Below are 25,150 nucleotides of genomic sequence, written 5' to 3'. Positions count from 1 at the left end.
TGTGTCATTTTGAAAATATTGTAAGGGAAAAATCTGTTAGCATTGATGACAAACATTGCATGACAAACACTTTTGGTATTTAGCTGTATCTTGCCTCCGAATGACCTTAGTTGGACTCCGAATCACCTTTTGACGTCAAGCAACAATCACTTTTAAATTGTGACGTCAAATATTTTAAATTATGATGTCAAAGTTTACGGGAACCTGTGTGATTTTACGTAATGGCGGACAAATTTGCATACAAGTGTAAATACGTCTATTATAACTCTTGTCTGTCTGTACGTCTGTTTGTCCCAGGATTGGTTTATGCTCTCTTAACTTTAGTTTGCCTCAACTAAATGTTATGAAACTTATACACAAGACTTTATATTAACACAAAATACAGATAAAGTTTAAATTTTACTATTCTAGAGTTATGCTCCTTTACAAATGGAAAAAAAATAGTTTATAGATATAGGAAGATGTGGTGTGAGTGCCAATGAGACAACTCCCCATCCAGATAACAATTTAAAAAGTAAACCATCATAGGTTAAAGTACGGCCTTTAACACGGAGCCTTGGCTCACACCGAACAACAAGCTATAAAGGGCCTCAAAATTACTATTACTAAAAAACCATTCAAACGGGAAAACCAACGGTCTAATCTATATAAACAAAACGAGAAACGAGAAACACGTATATATTACATAAACAAATGACAACTACTGTACATCAGATTCCTGATTTAGGACAGGTGCAAACATTTTAGTTTGATTGGCTTCTTATTAAAATTAACCTTCATTTCAAAATGAAATGTAACAATCATGATGACAGGAGCTTCCACATTAAAGTGCACAAGTAAATAAAAGAAAATTCAAGAAATTATTTGAATCTAGAATAATTTTAAATTCTGGAAAATTGATCAGAAATTTATGATGAAAACTAACCCCACTAAAGGGTGGTTAGTTAGTTTATACTGAAATGATAGTGAAAGTAAAATTGACCTTGTGTATGGCTAACCTTATTTCATGTATTTAGTTGGGTTAGTTTTCATCATACATATTTAAGCAATAGGTTAACTATATTTGGTGCACAGAATTATTAAAAGTCAGACAGGGTTCAACTGACCTTGAACCCATTTATATGCATCATTGATAATGTTAGTTTTATGTATAACAAATAACTCACACACTCCTTATTAATGTAGCCATCATCAAACAGGAATATGATTACCTATTAATTCCAGTTAGCTTTGTATACACACTCAAGTTCCTTACAAAAAGGTAAATTGGCATATCAAATGCATCTTCAGGACCAGACAAATAATAATTTGTGCAATAATATTGTGAGACCTGTATTAGATTAGACTGACAAGCTGAGCTGGCTTTTTTAACATGCTAGTTCACAAGGTAAAGGAATGTCATCCTAACCCGTAGACCTTATTCTAACAACAAGCTGACCAGTCTTTTATTTAGACCTGTTACTACAATATGTCAAGTGCTTAGCTGAGAAGCAGTGAATACCAATTTTACACTCTTTTAGAGTGTCAGACCTAGCTGGGGTACAAACTCAGAACCTCCGACACTTGAGTCAGTCCTGTAACAGAGAGTAAACAAACTAGAGGCTTGTTAAAGACTGTCATTCACATTCAACAAAGGAAACTCTTCAACAAATGATGAGAATAGAAATCAAGGTTTAATGGAGTACATTTATGTCTGTGTTATGTATTGTCTTTTTTTGTATTTATCCTATCTGCCCTGGTATTGTCTATATACATGCATCTTTCATTCTGCTGGCATCATATTGTTTTTCCATATGAATAAATTGTGACAAGAGAGAATTGTCTCATATGTGTGCAATTTGAAAAGTACATTGCAAATGTTAAAACAGGTATTTCAAATGACGGTTGGAACCTATTAAAACGTTAAGTGTGAGCCAAGGCTCTGTATTGAAGGCTGTACTTAAAACTATAATGGTTTACTTTTACAAATTGTGACATGGATTGAGATTTGTCTCATTGGCACTCATACCCCATCTTCTGATATCTATTTACGAAGTCATAAGTGAATGAACAATGAATGATAGGGTTGGGGTCACATGATCTTCATAGAAATGAGAGGTGCCAATACTAATACAACAGCACACCAAATAGTATGGTGTTACCAAAAGTAATTCCTCTTAAACTGACCTAATTATATATCTTAACAATTTTGACACAAGCCATACCAGAAACAACATGCCTAAATCCCGTCTCAACTACTTTGTTGTTGTGTTGTGGGGAGACAAAAAAAGACAAAGTATAAAGACAATTTTTTATATATAATTGTGGCATTCACATATCAAATGATGCCATATAATATAACAAGTGACATAATACAATGGAAGGATGAAGGATTCACACAGCATCATTCTGACAAAGAGGGGTCCATTCTTTTCTAAAAGGCAAATTATAGAAACATACATGTGGCAGAGACAGCCCACTCTTACTCCACCCAAATTTTTTTTATTTTTAAATTGTCAGATTTTTTCCTTTTTGGTCCTCTTTGCTGAAAATTCTGGATCGGCCAGTCATACAAATTTAAAATCAAGGAATAATTCTCACAAATGAACATTTTTCCTAGGCAATTGTTTTTTATTTTAAGGATACAACTTATTACCCGTAAAACCCAGGCCCAATAGATTTAAATTACAAGTTTTATTTGACTGTGATTTAGCATATTCCAAGGATTTGTATAGTAAGTAACTATACAAATCCTTGGCATATTTATAAGGTTTTTAAAAATTCTTCAATTCCATTGGTAGAGAAAATATGAACGGGTTCCTGGTCTAAATTATAACTGATGTAGGAATGTGCTGTGATCACTTAAGGAATCTCTTCATCAACAAAACCCTGAATTTAATATCACAATATCTATACAATATAACAAATGGCAACCAAAATAAACATATTTACAATCTGTCAATAAAAAAACAAACTTCTGGACTGTCTCAAAGATGACATTATTTCAATTCTGGACTGTCTCAAAGATGATATTATTTCACTTCTGGACCGTTTCAAATATGATATTGTTTCAATTCTGGACTGTCACAAAGATGATATTATTTGAATTCTGGACTGTCTAAAAGAACAAATCACAAATTATTTATAAATGCTTTTAAAAATAACTTCTAAAATGCTGTTTAAAAATAACTCCTAGAATGCTTTTTAAAATAACTCCTAGAATGCTGTTTAAAATCACTCCTAGAATGCTTTTTAAAATTACTCCCGTAATGCCATTTAAAATAAGTCTCAATGCCCTTTTAATAAAATAATTCAGAAACTGAATGGTAAAGTATCACATATAAAATCATTATAGATATGTTATCTTTAGGAATCCTCTACTTCCAACACAACTATACTGGTTATTAGTTATCAAAAGGTATCAGGATTAAAATTTTATACGCCAGACGCACGTTTCGTTTACATAAGACTCATCAGTGATGCTCATATCAAAATATTTAAAAAGCCAAACAATTACAAAGTTGAAGAGCACTTAGGATCCAAAATTCCAAAAAGTTGTACCAAATACGGCTAAGGTAATCTATGCCTGGGACAAGAAAATCCTTTGTTTTTTTGAAAAATTCAAAGTTAGGGCTAATACGGAATCTATAAAATGCAATGTGGTCAATTTCTAACTTAAAAATAATAATTTTTATCAACATAACGTTTTACAGGGTTACCCAACACTTCAACTAAAATTAATTGGCTTGTTTAATTTTCATATAATTTAGACAAAATATTAACTTTGATGTGTTGTGTATAAATATGTCAAGAAATTTGAACCACACAATTTACATATTTTTTTTTTATAATAGCCATGTAATCTTCTAGCAAAAAATCAAAACCAATTTTATTATGTGATATTTAAACCAGCAAGCAAGTTCTAACTTGTGGTTTGCCTTATATCTCTACATGCTCTTTATCTAAACACTAAGGGGGAAAAAACCCTGTAAATATTACAAAAGCTACATTTTCATACTGTATAGTGACATTTGGCAAGAATGTGGTCATTTATACATTTTTTGTGCATAAACAATATAGTAAGCACTTCTTGGTAAAACATGGCATATGATAAAGTGATGAATAAAAAACAATGTACATTAATGAATATAATTTACATACAATTATGACACAATGAATACAAATGATTATGGGTAATTCATATATTTTTCCTTTGATCTTACTGGTTATATTTTCAAGTATCAACGTACTGGCTGTATCACTGAAAATATTAGGCAATACATTGCGTGACTTCATAACATTGTGTGACGTCATAATTACTGATAAACAGAATAATAGGTAGTTTCGTTTCTGATACTGACTATATCATGTTCAATATCTTAACTCGCCCTAACGGGCTCGTCTAGATATTCCATAATGATATAGTCAATATCAAAAACACATCTACCTATTATTCTCTATGTATTTCAAATCTTTACCAAGATGAGACACTAACATTATATAACACTTTGTTAACAAACACCTCCAGACAGATAAAACTAGGTAAATATGTTCATCTTTTATGACCATATTTGACAACTGTACTTTTGATGTCATATGACAATTAATTTTGTAGTGTGGCATAAAACTGTTTATTTTGTAATGACAAAATTTAATAGAAACCAATCTGTTTTAAATTAAATCCTTGAATTGCTCTGGTCCTTGATGCGAGACATATTAGAACTGGAGCAACTCAAGGATTTAATTTTAATTAGCTTGAACAGGACTATTTGTGATATCTAATAGCAATAAGGTGTTTGTAAACAATCATATCATCTGCATATTCCTTAGTTTAATATGTTTGATGTTAATAATTAAATTTTTAAGTCTCAACCTATTCAATACTTGTTTGTGAAATCTAGATACATTTTGTCAAAAGAACATGTTTAAATGTACAAAAATGATGTTTAAAAATGATCACATCTAGAAACCATACACAAAATTTATCAAATATCATACATTGTACAAAAATATACAAATATTTGGATGGAATTTTACATTGCATTATACAACAAGTATTTATAACTAAAATAGGAGTGAGTATATTTAATAAAAGACGTCACCACGGCTACTATTCATTAACTAGCAAAACTCGGCTTAAAAGTTCATTCTTAAGGTGGTACCCAACACTTCCACTTCCAAAATTAGTTTGGCTCGTTTAATTTTCATAAAACTTTGTCAAAGTATTAACCTTGACCCTTTAACAAAAATGCAAAATTTTCTAAAATTTTAAACCAACCCTTTTGTCAGAAAAAATACACTGGTTATATAGCAGTTTGACAAACACTAATTTAAATCATTGAGAAGCTTAATATTCCCATAACAACACAACGTCATTAAAATGTTTAGGTGATTTTACAGAGTTATCTCCCTGTAATGTTAGGTACCACCTTAAAAGTTCATTCTTAAACTTAGGAAATCCAAAAACTTATTGTGCTATTGGCAGATCTTTGAAAGTCTATTAAATTCCTTTAAAACTATTCTTGACAAGGAACATTTTTGTCCACCATGGGACATAAAATCAACTATTTTGACGAGTTATGAATCTCGTAAATATGAGTTGTATGAAAAATTGCATTGTAAGTGCATTCAAGTCAATATTTCTTTTAGATATATGAAAAACATTTTAAAGAACAAACAAACTATTATTTTCACAGTTATTGAAACAAAACAGGAAAAAAATAATTTCCTGTAAACCATTCTGACCTAAACTATTTAGCAACATCAGCAAATGATCTCAAAATTAAATATGTGATAGCTATTTGTTGTTCACAATATAGTTTATACTGTGGATTCATTATTATTTTTGTGGGTTTCAAGGAAACAGGTGAACCATTATTCAAAGGTGCAATAAATTAGAAATTGGCAAAACCACAAAAATCAAATATCGACAAATATGCAAGTTTTACCCAACATGAAAAATAATACCAATGAAAATATATAAATTCACGGTAGTTACAAAAATGACAATGGGAGTCTCATTGGGGGGTCGATCCCGGATCCCACTTACTGTTTTGTTAGATTCCCGTATCCTGCTAACACTATGTGCGTAAGCAATTCTATTTTTTTTGTCATTTCCCGGTTCCTGCAAGAGCTCATTTCTCATTTTCACGACACAATAATTTGACTTTCACATTTCTCGCTTATGATAAATCGGCAATCCTGCATCAAGCTTAGACCCCAATGAGACCCACAACAATGTCAACAAGCTACATTTGTATTAATAAATGGATAAATGGTCAGGTGAGATATTATTTACAATTATCTATAAAGAAACTACCTGCAATATATTCTGCATATCAAATTTATAAAAGTCAATAACAAATTGATATATTATCCTATATAATGCTGTTTCTCCACAACAATGAAAGACAACAAAAACAAATACCAACAGGGTCAATTATACATACATTGTATTATACTCTAGTTTCAAAATATTTTAAGTAACTAAGTATTTGATTATATGATCCAAAACAACTAAATTTACAAAGGATTTAATTTCGTTTCTTTTGTGGAAAGAATATATCCAAAACACCATGAAAATTTAACCTGCATATAAGATCACTTCCATTTACTATGTAAAAAAAAACAATGAAATTTTAACCAATCAAAAATTAATGTTTCTAGTGTATATGTATGAAGCTTTCCCTAAAATAGCAATAATTTCTGAATTTACAGTACTATACATGAACACATATTTTGACAATTTTGAAATATGCTGAATGCAAAATTTGTTTAACAGCTGGACTGCTTGACTAATATTTGAACACAGGCTTCCATCTATGACTAGATTTGGTAAAAAACAAAATGCATTTTGTTATTAAAAACAACTGACCAGAAATAAATTTGATCACTTTTTGCTTTTATGGAAACCATGCTCACTTCAAAGGGGGGATAGGAGGGGTCCTGATCCAGAAATCCCAGGCTTAAAAACACGAAATCCTGAAATCCCTGACTTAATAACACGAAATCCCAAGGTTCAGAAATTTGAATAAAAAATTCTCGGATCCCGAAAGGGTCAATCCCAAGCTTAAAAAAACCCGATCCCAGAGTCACAATAAAGGTCCTATCCCCCCTCACTTCAAGGTCAGGAAAAGTCTAACTTGAGAAAGGTCAAGCACAACCTTGAAAAAGTTGTACTTGCTTCTGATGCACTTAAATTTTGGAGTTTGAAATAATATCATGAATGTCCTTGGATCTGACGAAGTTAAAAACACTGGTGTGAAAAGAATTCCAGGATTCAAATCTATATCAGTTAAACTTTCTTATTTTAAAAAATTTTAATGCCCATTTCACTGACCCTTGCTATGTCATAAGAAAAAAAGTTTTCATTAGTGGAAGAAGCCAACAACATGGAGAGAGAAACAGGGTGACAGACATTCTGCAGAAAAACTGATAATCCTTGTAAATTTAAACATTTACCACACCTTGCCATTCCAACTTCCTTAAAAAATATACATGAAATGCCAAAATTAAAGATTCAAGTTGTTTTTTAATATCATCACAGATAACTGGACATTCCTGTTTCTAATTCTACAAAACAATACAAAATAACATATGCAATATAAAAACAATTATCATCCTTAGCAATACTGATACATATTTTGGCTAATATTTGATTCCAACAAGGCCACATTTAATAGAATGTCTGTTTCCCCTCCCCCGGGTCTACCCTTTGTAAACAGACCAGGAAGGCAGGTTCTTTTTTTCTTTTCTTTTTTAACTGGGTCACATGAATGGTTTGACTTGTCCAGTCCAGGCCACTTATCAGTTGTTTGTGCTCAATTTTGAGTGAATTTATTTAAATTATCAATCCTTCTACTTTCAAGCACTTTCCAGAAATGGAAACAAATTATTTTCAGGAAAAAAATAATTTCCAATTTTTTTACCCAGGGGGTTATTTTTGACCCGGGTGTGGGGAGGGGAAACAAACATATTTTTAATTTTGGCCCAACAATAAATTACATCTTGCATTGATATTTTGCAACAACTTCTTTTACAATAAATAACATAAAAATATTTTCACACCTCAACTTTAGCATCCAGTTTATATTATATAACCTCTTTTAATCACAATTCTATAATAAATCAAGTTCACCTAACTCCTATTCAAATACAATTTTAATAACTTAAAAATATTTACTCCTTCAAAAAAAATAATAATGAAAAACTATATACTGTAATATTATAGTTTTATATCTATATGTTTTGTCATAAATAAATCTGGTGGGTGCACAAATTAAAAAATCAAAGAATATATATATATATGTTTATTCTCTTTCAAGCACAGAAGATATTTTGTCTTTAATGATAAGGAATAGGATTTATTAAGTCTATTTAAAATAAATGAAGAATATGTCCATGGGACACAGATGATGCTCCTGCCTGCAAACACAGATAAATAATGGTAAGAGGAACGCTACCCACATACAAACTTGATATGTGCTTTGTGGTAAATTGTAATAAGCATTGTGTACAAGTTTCATAAAACTTAAGTTAGAGAATGTTAAACTAATATTAGGAAAAACAGACGTACAGACAAACTAGGATTACACTTAATGCCCACTTGCCGTGATATAGCCTTGTGCTAATGCGGCGTAAAGCAACCAACAATCAATCAATAATTCAATTAATGCCCCCTTTGCTTCTACAGGGTTGCAATATTATGTACCAGTACTCAAAAATCAAACCTAAATTGCACATAACTAAAATATCATATATATATATTTATTAAAACAATTTAAAAAAAAAATGTGAAAGTATCATGACTTGTTACTGTGTTACATATTTAAAACTTTTGTTTTAGTATTCAAAATTTTAGTTTATTTCAACTTCACAGGTGAAAGACACCAACCAAAAAATAACTTCATGCACAATTTGACAAAGTTACAAAATCAAACTGCAAAAATACAAACATCTTACATTTGAACAAATATTTAACCTAAAATATACACAAGCACTTAGGAAACAATAGGGTCTGAAAGCTCCGTAAATCACACTGTAGATTCTGTATCAAGCATTGAGGAAAAGACAGTTGGCTCACAAGGAACATCATCTCCAGCTTCAGAACTCTTGTGCCGATATTTTAACTTCCTGTTCCACTGATCCGGTTCACTGAACTGCTTGTCAGATTCACCATCACCTGAATGTTTGACTTCACTTTTTTTGTCTTTTGGATGTTTGTAATGTCTTTGGTCATAATCCAAATCCATCCTTTCTACTGAAGACACAGAATTAAAAATATCTCTCACCTGCAAAAATGAAAAAAGAAAATCAAGAATACTGAAATCTCTAGGGTTTTATACAAATTTTGCAGTATTGATTTATCTACGCCTTTTGAAGAATTAAATTTTCAATGACATTAATTTCAAATTCAAATGTATTTTAAGTTTCCTGAATCATTAAGCCCCTCAAAAAGTGCTATGTTCATAATATAAAATAACCCTTTAATAGATGATTTTGTCTTTGCATGCAGATTCAGGCAAACTTTTGCTTCCAGAAAAATACAACATGTTAATATAAACATTGCAAATGTGTTAAACATGGCTATTTTTAAAATCAGTACACCAACAAAGCTTCATGTCAAATCTGCTAGAAAAGGCAAAATGTGAAAAAAATATCCCCCCAAAAGACTTTGTTTTTGTAAATAAAACTAACTGTTATGGTTCCTGTGTCTTCTTTGTCTCTTATATACATCAGTACCCATACAGAGAAAAATAATATAGCACCTAGACACTTCAGACCAGCTGAAACACCTGAAAAACAAATCAAGGAGGAAAGTTAGAACTATAAATCAAAACACAGCACTAAAAGTGAAATATAATGTAGCCCAGGAAAACTTTAATGACACCACTGTGATTGATTGATTGATATTGAATATCTTCACCAAAATTGACTGCATATATGTTCCACTTCGTACTTCCACAGCATCCAAGATTATCCTCAGGTTTTTGGTGGTGTTCGTATTGTTTCGGTTTTAAATTTTCTATGACATGTTATGTAGACTCTTTTGTATCTTTTATTCTATGTTATGGTATCATCGTTGGTTTTTTTTTAATTGTGATATTTTGGTGCCTTTTCTTTTTATCTGAATTCATTACAAGCTGATTCATCTAGACTTAAATAATACACAATGAAAAACTATGAAGTCAACTAATATTCCAATAAAATTGCCTGCAAATGAAAACCTTCAATATTTATCAAAACATTTCTACAGCTGGTAAGAACCAGTTTGAAAGCTGTTCTATTTATTACTGAAAATGATTTATCTCCCTTAGGCTGCTTCTCTCATTATCTTTTAATTATTGGATCAATCATTTTGTTTTCTTTCTAATCGATTTTCTTACTTGTCTTCATATTTAACTTATATTTTTTAATTATTCTGCCTACAAATAAGTGGTTATTTATTCTTTTTGATGCACTTATACAGATAGCATAACAAGAATGATCTGTTTATTTGGTTTTACTAATATATATATTACATACCAACATATTTATATCTAAATTGTACAATATCATACAACAAACATGAACCATGATTTCACTAGCTAAAGTATATGATTACATACCAAAATATTTATATCAAAATTGTACAATATCATACAACAAACATGAACCATGATTTCACTAGCTAAATTATATAATTACATACCAACATATTTATATCTAAACTGTACAATATCATACAACAAACATGAACCATGATTTCCACACTTCGTATTCCAAACGAGACATGAGGTATCTATGGTATTACCAAACATGATAGGAGCTGGAATATAGGCTGAAAATAAAAATAAAAACATTTAATTTCTCATCCTAAACCAAACATGGATCCTTATTCACTTCTATAAATTAGGCAGATAGTTTTCTCATTAGAATTCAAGTTTTTCATGGGTGACTAAACAGTAGCATTTTTTTCTCATTGTTGAAGGCCTTAAAGTGACCCATAATTGGTTTTATCTAAGATGTTTGAACTCTAGAGAATAGGCAATGATACCACACATCTCTTTATTTTTATATTGAAGTATTTATTGTATTTTCAAACATGACAGAAGCAGGAATAAAGGCTTAATCAGAAAAGAATACATTTTGGGCTTACCAAATAGTACAATTTCTTTTTTTAAAACTAAATGTAATAATTAATGGAGTAGAGCCAGAAACATGAATAAAAGGCCAGTAAAGGTGTGTTTTTGATACTTCAATGATGAAAGTTAATCTAAAGGATATGTATATGCACTCCTCAAGAAATGATATTTAAAGATATTAAATGAATATTGTAAATTTTATTGAAAAGTGAAGCATATGGTTAATAAAGATAAATTCTAAACAAAATATTTAAGGGAGGATGGCGTCACAGTTCATTTAAAAAAAAAATCAAAAATTTTGCAGAATTCTTACCAAACAGTCTCAATATCACAAACTGTAAGCCCAAAGCAAAACTCTTTTCTTCTTCATGAACAGACCTACAAAATAAAAATATTGAGACAAAGGCATACAGTATCATGAATGTATATCAATATCAACACATAATCAGTATCACTTTCCAAACTTTGTGGGGACTATTTTACAGAAGATTTACTGAAGAAAAATTTTTGTCATTGTTTTTCACTATTTTTAATCTTTCTTTTCGAAGCAAAAAAATGTTTTTTTAAAAATATCATGACTAGCATTCACAAAATATAACAAAAGGTCAATACCATAATGCCTATATTTTAGATCCCAAATCCCTTTTTATTCTTATATACAATAGGTTTGACAGTATCTATGTTGGTGCTTAACATTACTTTCAGCTATTTGACTATATCAAAGTTGGACAAATTTTATTGGTGGACGATCCAGACACTGGAACACTGGCAATCTACAATAATTGATATAAGAGTAGATAACTCTTACCTCAAGGTCACCATTAATAAAGGCATCTGTGTACCAGCCACAGTGAAGGTCACAACCACAAGTAGAAAGAGGAATGGATAAAGATTATGACATGTTGATTTACATGGACCATTGGTTGCTACGGGTGACACAATGACCTCTGGTGATACAGGATTATCCATGATACATGTACAGCCACTGAAATTCTGAAAAAAAGGAAACATGTAATAAATCCAATAATTTGTCATTTTTCTTAAATCTACATTAGGTTCCTTTTTTTCTAAACTTTATTTCTCCTCACCAGTGAAAAATTTGTTTTCAGCAAATTATTGGTTGAAATTTTAAAGTGAGGTTAACTTTTCTTCATTTATTCGCAATTTTCCTATTGTAATGTCACATAACCAGGAACTTAATTTTCTTCAAATCTTTGAAAAGGAAGTATAAAAATCATTAGAGAAACAGATTTCACCACTATAACTCATGTATTACGAAATTTCTCCACCCTCAAAAGTTAAATTTTAGTTATTTAAAAATCTTGGCATGCCTCATGCTTTAAATATTATAATGTAATTGTCTCAAGTGGAGAAATATTGTAACACATTTGTTGCAATTGTCGTTGTTGTGGAATATATATCTTATATTGATATGGTCCAGTGCACACATAAGCTGGCTTCTTATCTATCGACATGGTCCATAACACAGCAATTACTGTGGATTCATTTAAATTTTATGATAAAAAAATTCTAGGATCTGGTGGGTGCAGGTGAACTACGAATTTCAATGTTCAACAAATTACAAATTTTGCATAAGGTCAATGTGTGCAGACTTTGGCAAAACCACAACATTAAATGTCCACGAAAATACTTTATTGGTAATTATGACATCACACAATGTATTGCCTAATATTTTCAGTGATACAGCCAGAATGTTGATACTCGAAAATATTAGGCAGTAAGATCAACATGATCAAAGGAAAAATATACGAATTACCAATAAAAAACATTAATGGTACCAATGTAGAAATATTTTCATGAAGAGCCCTACTATGAGTTTTTCTACAGTGTTAACTACAGGCTCCTGACTTGGGGCAGGCTTATAATGAATGTGGTGGGGTAAAACATTAGTTTGTTTCTATCAACATGGTCCATAATATTCAAGCAATTACATTTCTGGCCTTGCACTCTTGCAGTTTTTTTGTATTGAAAGATTAAAATAGTAAATTTTTTTTTTTACTAAGACAGCGAGACTAATTAAATTTCTAAAATGTAGAAATGTTCGTATGAAGAGCTGTACCATGAGTTTCTCCTCTGGTGTAATGTAACTATAGAACCGTGTACATCCAGCGTGACATGGAGAGAAGTATGTGATCCCATTAATACCACAGATAGGTTGTGATTCTCTCTGGGAACAATCACAGTTCATGTTACATGTAGATGTCAAGTTAGCTTCTGCATTATCCAAGTCAAAACCATAATCATCAAAATCAGTACTGAAAAAAAATAAAAATATATGTATCTTTGATTAAAACATAATCATTAAAATCAGTACTGAAAAACTAGAGGCTCTAAAGAGCCTGTGTCGCTCACCTTGGTCTATGTGAATATTAAACAAAGGACACAGATGGATTCATGACAAAATTGTGTTTTGGTGATAGTGATGTGTTTGTAGATCTTACTTTACTAAACATTCTTGCTGCTTACAATTATCTGTATCTGTACTACGTCCAGTTAGTTTCAGTGGAAAATTATAGTGAAAATTTACAAATTATAAGAAAATTGTTAAAAATTGACTATAAAGGGCAATAACTCCTTAGGAGGTCAATTGACCATTTTGGTCATATTGACCATTTTGGTCATATTGACTTAATTGTAAATCTTACTCAGCTGAACAATATTGCTGTTTACAGTTTATCTCTATCTATAATAATATTCAAGATATTAACCAAAAACAGCAAAATTTCCTTAAAATTACCAATTCAAGGGCAGCAACCTAACAAGTGGTTGTCCGATTCATCTAAAAAATTTCTGGGCAGATAGATCTTGACCTGATTAACAATTAAACCTCACGTCAGATTTGCTCTAAATGCTTTGGTTTTTGAGTTATAAGCCAAAAACTGCATTTGACCCCTATGTTCTATTTTTAGCCGTAGCAGCCATCTTAATTGGTTTGCCCGGTCACAAAACACAATTTTTAAACTAGATATCCTAATAATGATTCTGGCTGTGTTTGGTAAAATTTGGCCCCGTAGTTTCAGAGGAGAAGATTTTTGTAAAAGATCATGGAGATTTACGAAAAATGGTTAAAAATTGACTATAAAGGGCAATAACTCCTAAAGGGGTCAACTGACCATTTTGGTCCTGTTGACTTATTTGTAAATCTTATTTTGCTGAACATTTTTGCTGTTTACAGTTTATTTCTATCCATAATAATATTCCAGATAATATCCAAAAACAGCAAAATTTCCTTAAAATTACCCATTCAGGGGCAGCAACCCAACAACAGGTTGTCCCATTCATCTTAAAATTTCTGGGCAGATGATCTTGGCCTGATAAACAATCTTACAACTTGTCAGATTTGCTCTAAATGCTTTGGTTTTTGAGTTATAAGCCAAAAACTGCATTTTACCCCTATGTTCTATTTTTAGCCATGGTGGCCATCTTGGTTGGTTGGCCGGGTAAAAAAACACAAATTTTAAACTAGATACATCAATGATGATTGTGGCCAAGTTTGGTTTAATTTGGCCCAGTAGTTTCAGAGGAGAAGATTTGTAAAAGATCATGGAGATTTACGAAAAATGGTTAAAAAGTGACTATAAAGGGCAATAACTCCTAAAGGGGTCAACTGACCATTTTGGTCGTGTTGACTTATTTGTAAATCTTACTTTGCTGAACATTATTGCTGTTTACAGTTTATCTCCATCTATAATAATATTCAAGATAATAACCAAAAACAGTAACATTTCCTTAAAATTACCAATTTAGGGGCAGCAATCCAACAATGGGTTGTCTGATTCATCTTAAAATTTCAGGGCAGATAGATCTTGACCTGATAAACAATTTTACCCAACTCAGATTTGCTCTAAATGCTTTGGTTTTTGAGTTACAAGCCAAAAACTGCATTTTACCCCTATGTTCTATTTTTAGCCATGGCGGCCATCTTGGTTGGTTGGCCGGGTAAAAAAACACAAATTTTAAACTAGATACATCAATGATGATTGTGGCCAAGTTTGGTTTAATTTGGCCCAGTAGTTTCAGAGGAGAAGATTTTTGTAAAAGTTAACGACGACGGAAAACGACAGACGACGGACGCCAAGTGATGAGAAAAGCTCACTTGGCCTTTTAGACCAGGTGAGCCTAAAAACAAAAAACATTTATCTTTCATTAAAATATTTAATATTCAATGATTTCAATCCCACTTTTATAACCTAATCAGTATTTGGCACAACCTTTTGAAATATTTGGCCATTAATGCTTTTTAACTTCATCCTTTATTTGGCCTTTTTATAATTTTGAGTGTCACTGACGAGTTTCTTATTGATGAACATGTTTGGTATTTATAAAAATAATCCAAGTTATTTTTAAGCATTTCTGTAATACACTAAAAGATCTTACTATGCATATCTGAATTGCACATCGTGTGAAAATGTTTAATTTTTTTTTGAGCATTGGTCAATAATTAATATTTATCTTTAATACAAAGATCAATTTTCTATGAATCAAAAAATCATATACAAATTTTGTTAACCCCTTCCTCAAAAATCTAATCACAAATTCCTAAGCCTTAATCACAATTCAACTCAACAATGTATCAATTACAATTTATTTTTTTAATATACTTTGTGTTTTTTTAAATCAACAAATGGCATAATCCCACTACATGCACTAAAAACCTATCAAGAGATTCATTTTTTATGGAAATAGAAATTGCAAAATATATTGTAAAGATGACATTATGAAATGCACTTATCAGAACATTGCACAATCTTATGACTCAAAGTATGCACTATAATCACTTATTGATTTTTAAAGTAGATTAAATTTGATCTTAATTCAAAATTTGCGTCCATTAATTTCGTGAAGTGTAAAACTCATTTCATATTTTTGCTATAAGGAATAGATATTTAATTAATTTTGAGACGTAGAACTTCGTCAGTTACATCAGAGGTTATAACTGAACATGAAATTCTAAATGAATGTATTGGTTTTATACAAGGCTTACGTCCTGTATAATTGTGTATAAGATGTATGTGTCATAATAATTACACAATGACTAATCTATAAAGCTAAAAGAGAAATCATTCCTTGAACCTTTTTGTTCTTGGAATTTTAGAAAATTTCACCAAACATTGTTCAAGTCAAAGGTCTGAGCCTGCTTCTAGTGTGTCAAACATCACATTCATGTTAGCTTTTTAACTTTTTAGCCATAATAATTATTCAGAATTGAATTAAATTTAAAAAAAAAATAGTTTTAGGTGAAAAACATAAATGTTTAGAAGAAATTACATATCTCTTTTGCCACAGAGGTTAAGAAGTCTGTTGTGACCTTCCGAAGTCATTATTGACCTTATGAATAGTCTACAGGAATGTTGTAATTTCCTATTAATTTGCAGTAGAGTAAAACCAAATGAACACATTTTTCCTATCTCTTATTTATATCACTGAGGTCAAACTGATAATAGAAATATTTATTCTTGTGGATAAAAGTTAACAGGCCACAGCCATAGGAGAATCAAAATACTGTAAATTCAGAAATTAATGCGAGGTTTTTATTATTGCGAAAAATGCGACTGAGTTGTAAACGCAATAATTTAAATTCGCATTTTGAAATATTTTATATGAGTTTAACCAGATTTTTCTCAAAATCGTAAAAATTAAAATCGCATTTAAGTCTAAAATGACAAAATCGCAATAATAAATGCACGCAATAATTTATGAATTTACAGTAGTTCATTGAACAAATCTTCTTCCGATTTTCTTATCTAATTTTCATACACTATGTTATTCTTGTGCAGTGTTCTCCCCAGATATTTTTTATAGCATCCTGGTAAACAGGGACATTTGAAATACCATTATGTTTCTGAAAAATGATAGCATCACATCCACAAACCAAATCAGATAGCATCACATTCAAGAGTGAGAAATATAGCATCATATTGCCATGATGCTAAAAGGCCCTTGGGAGAACACTGATTTAATATATCAAATATAACCTCTGACTGCATAAAACATTTGAATTAACATAATTCCAATCAAATTTCTAAGTGTTAAACAGCAAATTGATTCAAACATTTAAAGTATTTACCTGTTAACATAAGCATGATATGGAAATGTAGCCCCTGCCATCTTGACATTTTCACAACCGAGCACCATAAATAAAACAAAACCTGACAAAGCCAGAGCATCTAGCACCAAGGCCAACTTTATAGCACCTGAAAATACACAATCAAAAACAACATAGTACTATAATAAACTTTTTTTCAGGAAACATGATATTTACTAATTCTCATCCTTACTTTTTGTGTATTGTTTTATAAACTGTTATTTCTTTATGGGGGGTCTCATTGGGGGGTTCCGATCCCACTTACTGTCTTGTCAGATTCCCGTATCCCGCTTATACTTTGAACGTAAGCAATTTTCATTTTTTTTGTCATTACCCAGGTCCTGCTAGACCTCATTTCCTGTTTTCACGACACAATAATTTGACTTTCCAGTGGCATGCTTACCAAAAAATGTCACGCCGTGTCACGCTTAGACCCCAATTATACCCACTTTATGGGTTTTTATAGTAGGGTTTACTGGTAAGTGTTGTGCGGTGTTTTGTGGGCAGTTAGTTTGGGACCCTCTATAGCTTGCTGTTCTGTGTGAACCAAGGCTCTGTGTTGAAGGCGGTACCTTGACCTTTAATGGTTTACTTTTTTAAAATTGTTATTTGGATGGAGAGTTGTCTCATAGGCACTCACACCACATCTTCCTATATCTAGTTACATGTAGTTGTCTTGTTAGACAAGTTTTGCACTTACATAACTCATACTTTATAAATTTTGAAGTAGAATTTGTTTGTTAACTTATCAATAATATTGACAGTATGAAATAATCACTGAATCTACAGTAAGTATTCCATTCTAATTCCCAGTACTATACTGTGGTAAACCTACTTCTGATTGACCCTAATCTAAACAACTATGTTATCAATGTTATCTTGTTCTGATATCAATTTATCGACTAACCAAACAAGTGAGGTTAACATATCCTTTGTTTCAATGTTTGTCTGTCATGTCTTTAGTTATCACACTAATGTCCAGACAAGATGGAATTTAAGTATCACTTAGAAACAATGATGTGGCTTAAGTAAGATCAATAGATCAGATACCGAAGATTCTTTTTGTTATGCGTCATAGATAATAATATGTCTTTTTTTTCTTCTGACACAAATGATGCCCCTCTTTTGCATATATTTACAAATGTAACACTAAAAAGGGGCATAACTTGAGAACAGTGAAAGTGATGCCCCCATCCCCAAATTGGAACTTAATCTGGATTTTTTTCTTTCAGTAATCAGCATTGTTAAGTTTCAGAAAATTTGGTTGAGGCAAAGTATCACTTTAATAGAAAGAATGATTTAGTTTAAGTAAGATTAATAGATCAAATACTGAAATTTTTGTTTGTTATGTGTCATATAGATCAGCTTTTTTCTTCCAACACAGATGATGTCCCTTCTTTTATATATATAACGATATAAAGGGGCATAACTTTAGAACAGTAAAAGTTGTCCCCCCTCCCCCTTAAGTTGAACTTGATCCGTGTTTTTTTTATGTTTGTTTTGGTCATAAGCATTGTGTCCAAGTTTCATAACATTTGATAGAGGCAAATTAAAGTAGTGAACAGAAACCGATTTTGGGATAACGTTACTCTTAATTACCCCTCCCACGACAGCTAGGGCATAAAAGTATTAAGAATTCAAAATAACTGGCATGTCACATATTTTGTCCCTTTAAAGTAAGCTTAACCTTTTGGAAACTATGTCAGAAATAATTTGTATAGGTTGAAAGTATGTCAACCTTTCTAAATCACTTATTACACAATTATTTGCAGAGACACTGAATAAATATTGGATTGAAGTCACAGTACACTGTTCATTAACTTTGGTTAAAACAACGATACTATCATGATTATCTTGCTCTGATTTTATTTATCTACAAAACAAACAGTTGAGGTTAACTTTAATATCCTAAATGTTTGTCTGTAATCAGCATACTTACATGACTTTACTGTTTAGTGGAAAAATTTGAAAAAGGAGTTTGTTTTCACTAATTTCTTCTCAATTAAGATAAAATCATAAAAAAAAATCCTATGCTTAATTTGACTTCAAAGGAAGATAAGAATCAAAGATTAGGTTTAGCCTTAGGAATTCTAAAATAAAAACACTCCATGAAAGTAAACCATTTTACAATGTTATAATACTACAACACACTTATAATATATTATTGTTATATTATAATATTGTGATGTACCTTTAGGATGTAGCTGGAATCTTTTTAATATAAAACCTCCGACAAGTAATTGTTATATTATAATATTGTGACGTACCTTTAGGATGTAGCTGGAATCTTTTCAATATAAAACCTCCGACAAGTAATTGTTATATTATAATATTGTGACGTACCTTTAGGATGTAGCTGGAATCTTTTTAATATAAAACCTCCGACAAGAATACCAACTACAGCACCAGGTATACCTATACCACCTGAAAATACAAAACACGTCGCAACATTAAATAATTATTCTAAATCAATTAATGCATGGAAATTACATAAAGAGACGACAATGCACAAATAATACAATAAGAAATTAAATTGCCATTTCTATTTTATTCTCATAGTTTTTTCCATTGCAAATTTTTACATGAGGAAAGGGAAAAGCTTCTCATGCTGTAAGGCAAAACAAAGTTAACTCACATACATCTTTGTTTGGCCTTACAGCATGAGAAGCTTTTCTCAACTTTGTTTGGCCTAACAGCATGAAAAGCTTTTCCCTACTCATACCTACCCTAATTTTATTCCAAACCTTCAAGTGGTTTTTTTAACCATTTTTGGTTAAAGTCACAATATGTTTCTACCGTAGACTCAATGCGAAATATTTTTTTCAGCATGTGGTTATATTTATACACATAGATATAGGAAGATGTGGTGTGAGTGACAATGAGACAACTCTCCATTCAAATTTAACCAGATGCTCCGCAGGGCGTAGCTTTATACGACCGCAGAGGTTGAACCCTGAACAGTTGGGGCAAGTATGGACACAACATTCAAGCTGGATTCCGCTCTACATTTGGATTGTGATTAAATAGTTGACACAGCATAGGTTTCTGACACAGAATGAATGTATTCAAATGAACTTAAAATTTTTGTTTTCTCTTAGAGCAATTCACTATGCTGTTGAATATTAATCCTCTCAAAAAAATGTTTGAAGAAATTTTCTTTTTATTTATGAAATTTCAAATGAGAAAAATTGAACCCAATTTTTTATTCACATCCCCCTTTCCCTTATTCCAAAACTAATTTCAATTAAAATATTCTAATGGAGTTTGCAACAATAACTACTCATTTAAATACATCATAAAATATTAAGATGTAAAAAAACTGCTTGTTATCACTGAATGGTAAAGATTATTTAAATTTATCAGTTGGTAGTAAAAAGTGAATATACATTGTATATTGTATATAACAAAGATTTAAGTTGATTCTGGACAAAGAAAGATAACTCCAATTAAAAAAAAATCTTGCAGATATTTCATGCTTACTATACTGGACAAAGAAAGATAACTCTTAATTAAAAAAAAAATTGCTATTTCACAATATTGTGAAATTAGATATTTCTTGCCATTGCACAATACTGTGCAATTGAAAAGACTTGCTATTGCACAATACTTAATATAATAATTTTAGATCCTGATTTGGACCTACTTGAAAACTGGGCCCATAATCAAAAATCTAAGTACATGTTTAGATTCAGCATATCAAAAGAGGCCCAAGAATTTAATTTTTGTTAAAATCAAACTTAGTATAATTTTGGACCCTTTGCACTTTAATTTAGACCAATTTTAAAACTGGGCCAAAAATTAAGAATCTACATACACAGTTAGATTTGGCATATCAAAGAACCCCAATTATTCAATTTTTGATGAAATCAAACAATGTTTAATTTTGGACCTCGATTTGGGCCAACTTGAAAACTGGGCCAATAATAAAAAATCTAAGTACATTTTTAGATTCAGCATATCAAAGAACCCCAAGGTTTCAATTTTTGTTAAAATCAAACTAAGTTTAATTTTGGACCCTTTGGACCTTAATGTAGACCAATTTGAAAAACGGGACCAAAAATTAAGAATCTACATACACAGTTAGATTCGGCATATTAAAGAACCCCAATTATTCAATTTTGATGAAATCAAACAAAGTTTAATTTTGGACCCTTTGGGCCCCTTTTTCCTTAACTGTTGGGACCAAAACTCCCAAAATCAATACCAACCTTCCTTTTATAGTCATAAACCTTATGTTTAAATTTCATAGATTTCTATTTACTTATACTAACGCTATGGTGCGAAAACCAAGAAAAATGCTTATTTGGGTCCCTTTTTGGCCCCTAATTCCTAAACTGTTGGGACCGAAACTCCCAAAATCAATACCAACCTTCCTTTTGTGGTCATAAACATTGTGTTTAAATTTCATTGATTTCTATTCACTTTAACTAAAGTTATTGTGCGAAAACCAAGAATAATGCTTATTTGGGCCCTTTTTTGGCCCCTAATTCCTAAACTGTTGAAACCAAAACTCCCAAAATCAATCCCAACCTTTCTTTTGTGGTCATAAACCTTGTGTCAAAATTTCATAGATTTCTATTAACTTAAACTAAAGTTATAGTGCGAAAACCAAGAAAATGCTTATTTGGGCCATTTTTGGCCCCTAATTCCTAAAATGTTGGCACCAAAACTCCCAAAATCAATACCAGCCTTCCTTTTATGGTCATAAACCTTGTGTTAAAATTTCATAGATTTCTATTCACTTTTACTAAAGTTAGAGTGCGAAAACTAAAAGTATTCGGATGACGACAAGGACGACAAGGACGACGACGACGCCAACGTGATAGCAATATACGACGACAATTTTTTCAAAATTTGCGGTCGTATAAAAAGTAAACCATTATAGGTTAAAGTACCTTTTTGTTTGGTGTAATGCAACAATGCAAGTTAAAATCAAGTTAAAATCAATTTGAAAATGTGACAACTTATAATCAAGACACTTACACCACAAATGATGGTCTCAAATTGTGAATTCAAGCAATGATATTGGTGACCGATTTAAATACTTAATTTATTGGTGTTTTCTTTCAGATGCATTTGAATTGGAAATTATCAGCTAACACATTGCCATTTAATTCAATTTGCAACAAACAAATTGCCAATTGTTTTTTGGAAACCATCAAATACAATATTGCTATCTCGATCATAATAGTACTACTGTACAGAACACAAAGAAATAACACTTTGAAGTTATGGTGGGAGATTAGAAAAACATTGGGGCATAACTTAGATCTAAAATTAATAGTCTTTCAAATGATCTCCGTTTTCCACGTTGAATAAGGGAATTGTAGAATATACTTCAATATAAAAAGATACAATTGTATTATAAACTTTTTGTTTCAATTTTTACATATTTAAAAGTGCACTTGTACTCTGAGTCTCTAGCCATGATGAAAGTCAATTTTAATTTAATTCATTACCAAAAGTGCAAGACCCTCATGGTTAGTAAAGTTTGTTATAAAATAACTCTGTACTCATTAATATAAACATTAAAAATTATATAATCCTCAACAAAGCATTAACAAAATTTTGTTTTAAAATGCTGATATTGTCCTTCATAAATGTCAACTTGTTTTGACACAGTTCTGTGACAAAATCATTGACTCTCCTCATGTTATGATTACTATAATATTGAGAATGGAAATGGGGAATGTGTCAAAGAGGCAACAACCCGACCATAGAAAAAACAATAGCAGAAGGTCACCAACAGGTCTTCAATGTAGCGAGAAATTCCCACACCCGCAGGCGTTCTTCAGCTGGCCCCTAAACAAATATATATAAGTTCAGTGATAATGAACGCCATACTAATTTCCAAATTGTACAAATTGTATATATTTCATAAATGGCATTTCACAAATAACATTCCATGATTACATATTTGATAAGCTGGACCAAAACAAAACACCTCAACTTTCTCTTGTACCTAATTACCTCATGGTAAGATTTTAACAAGTCCTATTGTATTTTTTAAAAGGTCATTCACTACTGTTTTTCATCATGCAAACATTTGTGAATCTTCTAAGAGTTCTTTGAAAAACATAAAATGTATAGTTCCAATTAGAGAGATTTGCAATTGAAAACTTCAATTTCAAGATCAAATTAATTAGCTAAAATTACAAAAGCACAAATAAGCAGCATCATGCATTGTGTATGTTGAACAGATAATTCTTTGGAATTTATAATCAACAAAAAACGTGCAAAGCATGTTTTCTTTCTAAGAAAAAAAAGATAATAGGGTGTCTTGATTACTTCAAGTGTCTTTACTTGAATTAATTGATGGTGAGACTTTGTGTTATAATTTCCAAGGACACAAATGATGTAAACAAACAAAATTATAAAGAAGACAAATAGTTACTGTAAATTCAGAAATTATTGCGTGCATTTATTATTGCGATGTTGTCATTTTAGACTTAAATGCGATTCTTATTTTTAAGATTTTGAGAAAAATCCTGTTAAATTTATATTAAATATTTCAAAATGCAAGTTTACAACTCAGTCACATTTTTTCGCAATAATAAAAACCTCACATTAATTTCTGAATTTACAGTATACAATTTAGGCATTAGATCTAATATATGCAACATTTTGGTACACATTAAAAATATCAAAATGGACAAGCAATTTACAAATCACTTCTTTGTTTCATATCATATACATGTATAATAAATAAATATCTGTTACACATAGAACATTGTGTATGATCTTTCACCGGTTTCCCAACAAAATATCAAACTTTACAGAACATCTGTCAATATAGGAGGGGGGGGGTCCTTTTTTTGGGACATCGGGATCAGATATTATTAAGCTTGGGATTACTCCTATCAGTATCTGGCAATTCTCTTTTAGAAATTTTGGAATGTCTTCAAATTCGGAACCTCAGGATTCCATGTCAGGTTTTTTTTCTTCGAATTTTGGGATGTCGTCAAATTCTGGACCTCAGGATTCCATGTTTTTAAGGCCTGAATTTCAGGATCAGGACCCCTCCAACCCCCCTGAACCAATGAGACAATTATCCACCAGATACCAAATGACACAGAAATTAACAACTATAGGTCACTACTGTATGACCTTCAACTATGCGCAAAACACATAGTCAGCTTTAAAAGGTCAAATTAATAACGAACTTTTTTTCTCCTTAAACAATAAATCTGTAACATAAAGTTTAAGGAGAAAACAATTCATAAACTGTAAACATTGATTCTCCAACTTTTCCTCCATTACTAGGCTACCTCTGATAGAACCACTGTATTTATTACTCAAAACTTTCCTCCATTACTAGGCTACCTCTGATAGAACCACTGTATTTATTACTCAAAACTTTGGTTATATTGACCTCTGATAGAACCACTGTATTTATTATTCAAAACTTTGGTTATATTGACCTCTGATAGAACCACTGTATTTATTACTCAAAACTTTGGTTATATTGACATTTTATAGCTGAATGTGCTGTATGGGCTTGGCTCATTGTTGAAGGCCATACAGTGACCTATAGTTGTTAATTTCTGTGTCATTTTATTCTCTTGTGGACAGTTGTCTCATTGGCAATCATACCACATCTTCTTTTTTTATATCTGATAGAACCACTGTATTCATTGCTCCAAACTTTCCTCAATAACTCGGTGACCTCTGATAGAACCACTGTATTCATTGCTCCAAACTTTCCTCAATAACTTGGTGAACTCTGATAGAACCACTGTATTCATTAATTCTAACAAGTACTTTTACTTAAGACAGAACTAATGCAATGAGAATAATCAGACAATATCTAATGTATTGTGAAGAATCCCATGATGTAGTAACTGACAGCCTGCGATCCTGATCTGTACATACTAATAACTTAATGGTTTATGTCCATTTAATTGTCAATATACAAGCTAATGCTTCTTTGATTGGCACAAGG

At 31.2% G+C, this 25,150-nt stretch overlaps 1 protein-coding gene across 5 annotated transcripts in view; it reads right to left on the bottom strand.

Annotated features, from left to right (window-relative positions):
• Nucleotides 1-5,880: 5,880 nt before the first annotated feature.
• Nucleotides 5,881-25,150, bottom strand: part of LOC134690618 (solute carrier organic anion transporter family member 5A1-like) — a 40,964-nt gene continuing 21,694 nt past the window's right edge. For 4 of the 5 annotated variants that reach the window (XM_063550587.1, XM_063550590.1, XM_063550589.1 and 1 more), the window contains exons 5-13: nucleotides 19,588-19,632; nucleotides 19,476-19,511; nucleotides 17,191-17,317; nucleotides 13,183-13,378; nucleotides 11,911-12,095; nucleotides 11,416-11,480; nucleotides 10,670-10,798; nucleotides 9,676-9,773; nucleotides 5,881-9,269 (exon numbers count right to left, since the gene is read on the bottom strand). In XM_063550587.1, coding sequence (XP_063406657.1) covers nucleotides 9,012-9,269; nucleotides 9,676-9,773; nucleotides 10,670-10,798; nucleotides 11,416-11,480; nucleotides 11,911-12,095; nucleotides 13,183-13,378; nucleotides 17,191-17,317; nucleotides 19,476-19,511; nucleotides 19,588-19,632 — 1,139 coding nt within the window. In that variant the 3' untranslated portion in view covers nucleotides 5,881-9,011. Of the gene's footprint in view, nucleotides 9,270-9,675; nucleotides 9,774-10,669; nucleotides 10,799-11,415; nucleotides 11,481-11,910; nucleotides 12,096-13,182; nucleotides 13,379-17,190; nucleotides 17,318-19,475; nucleotides 19,512-19,551; nucleotides 19,633-25,150 lie in introns of all 5 variants that reach the window. The other variant, XM_063550588.1, reaches the window with a different exon arrangement.

Source organism: Mytilus trossulus, chromosome 11 (assembly GCF_036588685.1).
Source record: "Mytilus trossulus isolate FHL-02 chromosome 11, PNRI_Mtr1.1.1.hap1, whole genome shotgun sequence".
Taxonomy (NCBI): Eukaryota; Metazoa; Mollusca; class Bivalvia; order Mytilida; family Mytilidae; genus Mytilus; species Mytilus trossulus.
This window is presented reverse-complemented; position numbering and strand designations above follow the sequence as displayed.